Here is an 8,738-nt window from a genome sequence, read left to right on the forward strand (position 1 = left end):
TTTTAAAATTAAACTGAATGTTTTTATTATTTTAATTTAAATTTAATTACTTAATTTTAATTAAAGCCTCACAGTTATATCATAATCAAACTAAAAAAATCAAGCTCCAGAAATATAAAATTGTACGTAAATTCACATTACATACATACCAACAATTCTTATGCATTTACGTATCTAGAGCCCAAAAATTGATATTTAAATTTATAACCCTTCATTATCATAAACCCATACATAGAAAGATGTGCTCCACTTTCAGTAAGTGTTACATGTAGGGGCGTAAACGAGCCGAACACGAGCGAGCCATGCTCAGCTCCTATTCGGCTCGTTTATATTTCGAGCTCAAAAAGTGTGTTTGTGTTCGACTCATTTGCTTCATGAAACCGAACATGAGCTATTGACGAACAAAGAGCCATTTTAACAGTCCTAAGCATGTAGCCGTAAGACAATAAGAATTTGAGCAAAATTTAAATATTATTATTTATATTAAAACATCATTTGAATCTAATTTAATAATTTTAATAATAATTTTATTTAATTCTATTTTCTTAATTAATATTTTAATTGATTATAAATCTTTGTAACCTTGTAGTCAATTAATTTTTTTTAAAATACTACTTAATATATATATATATAAACTTGATGAGCAGTATTTCAAGCCAAAACGAGCCGAACACGAACAAACACATCTTAATTCGTGTTCGGCTCGTTAACTTTTCGAACGAATTTAACGAGCTGAACACGGGCTTCTTAACGAGCCGAACACGAGTTGTTCGCGAACAACGAGCCGTTTTGACAGCCCAAGTTACATGCATGCAAATATGAAAGTTCGAAAGTGTTAGATATGTAAATATATAATAATTTTATGGTATGTATGTAAATGTGCCCAAAATCTATCCTTTTTCAATATTTTTACAAGAGTTATTTCAATAAATCAAACAAAAAAAGAAAATAAAAACAGCATAAATTTGCAGTCCTCGCCCTCTTAAAATCATGCAATTACATATTTACAGCTCTTCTTCCCCCTCATTTTCATACTCCACAACATCACACAGAAGAGCTCTTGGGCTGTGCTTCCAACTGAACTAAAACTCAGAAGAAAACAGACAACATATAGAAAAGAATAAAAGACAGCTCTTCCCTCCTCATCTCCCACCATTCTTCAGCTCCAATGACCCATCCTTCATCAGCTTCAAACTCAGACTCGTGAAACGTTCCCGCGAATATTGCCTCGACGCCTTCCTCCAATCCGTCCCCGCCTTCATCATCGCCGCAAACTCCTCGTAACTAATCCTTCCATCCTGTCATCAAAAAGATGAACATATAAAGACGATGAGACGAAATGATCGACGAACAATTTCAATGTTTGAAGGCTTTATTATAGAACATGATGAGCACCAAACCTTATCAGTATCAACATCTCTGATGATGGCGTTGATGACTTCGTCATGGTTGGGTCCTAAGTCGTCTTCGAGGGCATGGCTGAGCTCTTCTATCTCGATGTATCCGCTCTTGTTCTGGTCGAAGAATGCGAAGGCTTTGTGAAGATGCTCGTCGTTCCCCAGCTTCTTTATGTGGATTGAGACGGCGACGAATTCGCCGAATTCGAGAGTTCCATCACCATCGGCGTCGGCCTGTCATTTGAAAATGATTAATGTTTTGGTCACGCAATTTATATGCTGGCGAAGGTAAGTATTCATGGGGGCATTAAGCATTGACATGCAAACCAGCCAATTCATATGTATTTGCATTTGCAATATCAGAAATTTAAGTTATTTTTTTTAATTTCTACCCCCACCCATATCTTTCGTATCACATCAAAAACATCAAAATTTTAATTTTTAAGAAGTGAAATACACTTTTTCATGCAAAGTTAAGGCGGCATGTATGTAAAAATTGAAATTTTAGCTATTGGATATGTAAATACAGAGGAATTGAATTGTATGTAAATCTTCCTACTTTATAATGGACATAAGAAACATCAATATTTTAATTTTCGCCCAAGAAAATGATGATATACATCCCTAAACACACAAAAATGATCCTTCAACTCTAAATCCCTAAAACAAGCTTGAAATGGATATAAAGAAACGAGAAAAGTGTTAGAATGGTCTCCTATCCCTTTGCAGGATGGCATTTTAATCCCAGAGTCTATAAAAGTGTCAATTTAGTCTCCAGACTCTTTTAATTGAAACTAAAATAATTCTATTTATGGACTATTTCACAAAATGAACCTTCAACTCTAAATCATTAAAACATGCTTGAAATGGATGATAAAGAAACAAGAAAATTGTCAGAATGGCCTCCTGACTCTTTGCAGGGGTCGTTTTAATCGCGAAGTCTATAAAAGTGTGAATTTAGTTCCAAGACTCTTTTAACGGAGGCTAAAATAGTCCTCTCTAAGGACTACTTCACCCCAGACTAAAAGAGTGTGGGGACCAAATTGACACTGTTATAGTCTCAGGGACTGAAATGATCCCGAATAAATAATCTGAGAACCATTTTGACACTTTACTAAAGAAGAAACAGAATGACGGAGACTCACTGCATCCATTAAAATCCGAACATCCGCATCCGGAATCTGATGCCCGAGCCTGTGAAGTCCAGACTTGAGCTCTTCAAGAGTGATTCTTCCATTGTTATCCACATCGAGCTTCTGAAACATTTCCTTTATATCTGCAACTTCCTTAACAGATAAATGCTCAGCAACAACCTGCAAATTAAGCGCAATATTAATGAATGAAAGCTCATTTGAGGAAACTTTCTGCTGCTTTTCGTTTCAGAAGAAAAAAGTTCTTTGTTTATTTGATGAATTGTTTTTAGTTATTGTGACTTTCCAGAAACACTTTTAAAAAACACAATTTTTTTGTCAATTGAAAACAGCTTTTTTTTACAGACTTACCCTGAGGGCTCTCTTTTTGAACTTGTTCATAACAGAAAATTGTTGAAGTCTCGCTCGAACAGACTCGCCCAAATTCACATTTGGAGCTTTTTTGGCATTCTGCAACCAGGGATGGTCTGAGATAGACAATACTACATTAGAAACGTTAACTGTAGAGACTAAAAGATTAAGGATAATGAATTTGATTAATGAAAAGATTATGGATTTTGGATTTAACAATATGAAAGTTTAGTATATCATAATGCATTTCTATAGCATTTTTATGAGTCGAATATTGTTAGAACTGTAATAAACAAGTATCTCAAATCAATATATGTAAGAGGATGAAGATGTAGATGAAGATAAAACTGCTAGATTCAAGAATGTTCATGGAAATGGATGCCAGATTTAGCATGTTAAGAATGATAATATTGGGGATAAGTGTGTTACAAAATATCAAATTTTAAAGGGAGATTTAGATACCTACCATCCAATTCCTAAGTATTAACATATCAACCACCCAAATTTTAATTTTTTCGTACAGACCATCAACGTATGACGAAAACATAGGAATTGGGGGGTCTGTACGTAAAAATTGAAGTTTGGATGGCATGCAAAGTCCCCAATTTTAAATTGAGAATTGATAGTCGGAATGAGATAAGTTGTCGAAAAAATTAGAATTAGACAAATCATAATTTATATGACCACAGAAGTTGGGATACGGTTAGTGATGATGTTGAAGATGAATGTTTGATTTTCACCATAAGTATATGTTTGAAAGCTTGGTTAATGTATGTTTGATTTTCACCATAAGTATATGTTTGAAAGCTTGGTTAATGTTTCGAGATCTCACCGAGCACTTCTTGAGCTGTTAACCTCCGCTTCGGATCTGGATCGAGCATCTTCTTAACAAGATCTTTAGCAGTATCAGACACTTTCGGCCACGGATCTCTTTTAAAATCAATCACAGAACGAATAATTGCTTGAGCAACTCCCTGCTCAGTTTCTGCATTCAACAGTATTTAAGCTCACACAATTAGATCTTAAAGATAAGAACAGTATTTAGTTTCTAAAAAAAACAACAAAGGAAGATTTACATACATACTATGTATTTACATATCTAACACCAAAACTTTAATTTTGACATACATATGTAACCTCACCCACGCATGAGAAGGTGTATTTCACTAAAGTCATACTACTGGTATCTTTTCTGTAATATAAAAGCTTTGGGCGGTAGAAATGTAAAAAGAAACAAAGTTTGGGTAAAAATTACCTGCCCAAAATGGTGGCACACCACAAAGCAGGATGTATAATATAACTCCAGCACTCCAGACATCGACTTCGGGGCCATAATTGCGCTTAAGAACCTCTGGGGCCATGTAATAAGGGCTTCCGACAATCTCCGAAAAGCGTTCGCCTGCTCATTAAACATGATGAGTAAAAACTTTTGCAAAAGCCGAAGAATTTCACTTTCTAGTACCATGCTCGGAGCCCACATTCCATAAACACATGACATGGCATTAACATAAGGAAAAGCTCAGATGTATGGTAAGGTAAACATAACACATTTCAAATGAGTAAAATGCCAAAAGGGTTCCTTGCTTCTTTACATGGAGCTAATTTAGTTCTAGATTTTATAGAAGTGTCAAAATAATCCACAATCTCTTCTAATGAAGGCTAAAATATCCACCTTTAAAAGAGTCATTCATCCTATCTTAAAAGAGCCTGAAGACTAAATAGACACTTTTATAAATTATGGGATTAAAATGACCCCTGCAAAGAATAAAAAGAAAATTTTGACACTTTCTCGTGTTCAAACTAAATTTTAAACAACATTTCAACAGAATAAAATGCCAAAACAATCTCCTGATTATTTATATTGGGCTATTTTAATCCTAGAGTTCATAAAAGTGTTAAAGTAAACGACAGACTCTTTCAACAGAAGCTAAAATAATGCTTATTTTAAAGAGTGGAGACTATTTTAGCCTATCTAAAGAGAATCTGAAGACTAAATTGATATTTTTACAGACTCTGGAATTAAAATGAGCCCCAGCAAAGAATCAAAGACCACTTTTGACACATTTCCTCCTATTCAAACAAAATTTTAAACAGCATCCTAGAAATACCTGGTTTGAAATCCACAGAAAGCCCAAAATCAATAACTTTCAGCGCAGCAGTTTCCTTTTTGTTAGCAAACAAAAAATTCTCAGGCTTGAGGTCCCTATGCATCACTCCATGCTTGTGACAAACCTGAAACAAAAAACCAGAAATAAAGCATATACTATAGCTTAGCAAAGTATATATTTGTCAAATAAAACTCAATTTACAAGTTTCTGCCATTGAAGAGCTATACCAAGTAAAATTTTTCACAAAATGCTTCAAGAAGAACAAGAGTGTAATAAGTCAACATTTACAAAAATTATAATATCTATTCTGAACAATTATCAGCACCAAAAAATAGTAGAAACAGTATAGCATACAATAGCATTTGGAAAACAATAGCACTGTCTTTAAACAGAAAATATCATATTGCAGAGCATCATTCAATTTCCAATCAACAAATAAAATTAAATTTCAATGAAGTAAATCTCATAGGGAAGACACATGATAAAACAATCAATCACTGCAAAGACAACAAGTACAACAATCCATTGGAACTCACCCAAAAAAACCCACAAAAACATCATATCCAACACATCATAAAAACAAAAACATCAACAGCACATCCATGAAGAACCCTAAGAGCTTAAAAAAGAAAACTTTTTTCCAAAAACCAGACAAATAACAACAAAAGATTAGCGATAAAAGAACAAAAATCTCACCTGCACGACCTCAACAATGGTTTTTGTTACGGCGGCCGCCGCCCTCTCTGTATAATGTCCCCTGGCGACAATCCTGTCAAAAAGCTCACCTCCCTCACAAAGCTCCATGACAATATGAACAGCTTTATCGTCCTCATAAGTATCTTTGAGGCACACAACATTAGGATGAGGAGGCATGTGCCTCATGATCTGGACCTCCCGCCTCACATCCTCGATATCAACTGCGGTTCTCAGCTTCTTCTTCGAAATAGACTTGCAGGCAAATTTCTCCCCTGTGTCCTTATCGATGCAGAGATAGGTGATCCCAAACTCCCCTCTTCCGAGCTCGTTGCCGAGCTGATAACGGCTACTAATGTCCTGGCCGGTGGATTCCTTGAGAACGACGAGCTTCGGGGCTCCAGGGATCGGTGATCGATTGTATTCAACTGCGTAGGGGTTCGGCTTCTTGCCCTTCGTGTTCTTGGGCTTCTTCTCCTTCTTCTCCGATGGATCGACCGGCGAGGTGCAGCAGTTACCCATTTGGTACCAAGATATGATTTTTTTTCGGGAAGCAGAAGACTAATAACGGAAAATAATCGATCTACGGCGCCAGATGGTATAGAAGGAGATGGCGCTGGATCTGCTAGAAGATAGGGGTTGCGGGAAGCAGAAAAGTTGAAAGCTTTGGGGGATAGAGGAAGAAGATGAAGAAGAAGAGGGGAAATCAGAATATAGAGGTTGGAAGGAGATGAAGGATTAGAGATGCAATAGATGAGACGGGATGGATATAAATGGGAAAAGGTCAAAATGGCCGAAGGAGGAAAGGTTCGGGGTAGGAGAAGACACGGCTAAGAGTTAATTAGGACAGGTTTGAATTGGCCAGTGGTCTTGAGGGAGGAGATGGTCAAATCTCTCTCTCTAGTGATAGAGAGATCTCTCCCTTGAGAGAGAGAGAGAGAGAGAGAGAGAGATCAAAAGTTCGGAACTTCGAATATCCCTCCCACGCTTTTTCTTCATCCCCTGCTCCTCATGTTCTGCATAAACCATTCCTTCCTGCTACGTGTTCCCCGATTTGGCGGAGATCCGGCCATTCGTTGTGCCAGATGTGAAGATATTGAAACGATGGTGGGGTTGGTAGCATCCCAACTCTCTTGAAATCTCAGACTACGTCATTAGAGTCGTCTAAATAATTTTTTGTTGATAAATATCTCGTGTTCATCTCATTGAGCAAATTAGTCGAACCCGAACAATTATTTTTGTGTTCAAAATATAAATATGTCAAACAAAAATAATAATATTTTTTAACTAGCCGAACACGAGCTAGTTCAACTCATTTACACCCCTGATAGCTTTAAATTTTTCTAACATTTTTTTAAAATTATTTCATGTTGGCTGATAAAATTTCAGCTCCTCCACAAAAGGTCATTTTTTTCTGCTCAGACTCGCTTCACCTCTTTCGTTCATACCGCAACTTCCTTCTTGATTCATGAACTATAAGAGTTTTGTCACCCCTCTGAACTCCTCAAAGATCAAGCTTTTAACTCTCATTTATCCTATGTCCGTAAAAATGTCATTTTTCCTCAAACAGAGGTGTTAAAAGGGAGCAAATATTACTTGTGACATTCTATATGCCAACGGTGGTATTCGTACAATATTGATTTATATTGCACCTCAATACCATTCCAATATCATCTCAATATGATCAACATCACCCCAATATCATGCCAAAAACCACTAATCCGCACCTATCATGTACACACGTATTTTTTTTATATTGAAAGGGGCTAAAATATATTGTTGGTTGTCGCCATTTCTATGTACATGTTGAAATAGTTTGAATAAGAGGTTTTTCTTCTAAATTTCATTTGCGCAAAAGATTTTGATATAATATAAGGGAGGTTGGTGATTCGTTCTCTTTGTTGGATTTTTTTATGATAGAAGGATAAATTTTTGTTTTATTCAATGTAATATTAGTTCATACATCAATGCCTAAAGACAAGAGAAGAGAGCAATTGAGAAAATATAACAAAATAAATTATACTCACCAAGGGGGATAGATTAGTTCAAATAAATTATATAAATTTGTATCAAAAAAATTAAATGCAAGTTCTAATATTTGTATAACAATGAATATTTTCAATAACTCTAAGGTAACTTTAATAATTCCCTCATCCTCTTACAAAATTATGATGTGATCTTGAGCTCTAGAAATTTGAATGATCGCCTCTTTAGAAGGGTCGAAATTTCAGAAGGCTAATTAAATTATAGATAAAACACTACCAAGAGATTTTGCCCTCATATTGAGAAGACTTTTTGATCAGAGGTTCGAGGTTTCCCATTGACGCAAGTCCCTATGGTTGGTTATCCCTCCCGATAAGAGAAGAGCACTTTCATTTAAGGCTAATCACTAAGAATTGAGTATTCAACATATAATGACACCAAAGTTAAGATTTAAGTTGTATAAATTCATCACTTGAAGCTTAAAGCAGATGACTGGGGAATGAAGACGAAATCGGATAAAGTTGTCATGGTTCAGTTATCTCGGGTCGTCGTGTTCTCAGATCTATTTAGTCAAAGGAGGTAGTAATCTTGTCAAGGATAGTTCATGAATCAAGTATAATTCAGTAATCTATTTAGTCAGAGGAGATAATCTTGTCAAGTATACGCTGAATAAGGATTCTTATCAAAATTTAAGTTAAATTTCTCTAAACCAAATATATCATTTTGAGACTTCTCTAAAAATGATATAAAATTATACCAATCACAACTAATAATGAATACAATTTTCCTTAAAATAATTAATCATCAAATAACTAGACTTCCAAACTATATTAATTTTTATATAACTAATCACTTGATTAATATGTCCGTCGTGCAGATATGCAGAGTATGCGGAAAGCACTCTCTCTTCCTCTATGACCAGCGATCACGGCAACATAGTTGTGCTTAATGCAAGTCCCCTATAGTCTAGGATTCGATTCCCCTCAAGTATAAGTTGTGGTACTCGAATTCTTATGCGCATGAGAGATAATCAGATATATATATATATATATATA

General features: G+C 35.4%; 1 protein-coding gene across 1 annotated transcript; it reads right to left on the reverse strand.

Moving 5' to 3' along the window:
- Positions 1-964: 964 nt before the first annotated feature.
- On the reverse strand, positions 965-6,666 carry LOC110020855 (calcium-dependent protein kinase 20-like). Its single transcript, XM_020719120.1, has 8 exons — positions 5,704-6,666; positions 5,008-5,131; positions 4,155-4,298; positions 3,732-3,884; positions 2,900-3,015; positions 2,543-2,710; positions 1,401-1,631; positions 965-1,298 (listed from the first exon to the last, which is right to left on the reverse strand). Exons 1-8 carry the CDS (start codon positions 6,220-6,222, stop codon positions 1,143-1,145), a joined length of 1,611 nt encoding a protein of 536 aa, XP_020574779.1. The 5' UTR covers positions 6,223-6,666; the 3' UTR covers positions 965-1,142.
- Between the last annotated feature and the right edge of the window lie 2,072 nt (positions 6,667-8,738).

The sequence above is a fragment of the Phalaenopsis equestris genome, unplaced genomic scaffold (assembly GCF_001263595.1).
Source record: "Phalaenopsis equestris unplaced genomic scaffold, ASM126359v1 Scaffold000107, whole genome shotgun sequence".
Lineage (NCBI taxonomy): Eukaryota > Viridiplantae > Streptophyta > Magnoliopsida > Asparagales > Orchidaceae > Phalaenopsis > Phalaenopsis equestris.

Excerpts from the sequence above, each read along its gene's own strand:
- LOC110020855 (XM_020719120.1), bottom strand. The coding sequence starts at position 6,222 with ATGGGTAACTGCTGCACCTCGCCGGTCGATCCATCGGAGAAGAAGGAG. Across the intron at positions 3,885-4,154 it reads TGTGCCACCATTTTGGGCAG|AAACTGAGCAGGGAGTTGCT; the intron begins GTAATTTTTACC and ends TGTTGAATGCAG. Across the intron at positions 1,632-2,542 it reads TTCGGATTTTAATGGATGCA|GCCGACGCCGATGGTGATGG; the intron begins GTGAGTCTCCGT and ends TTCAAATGACAG.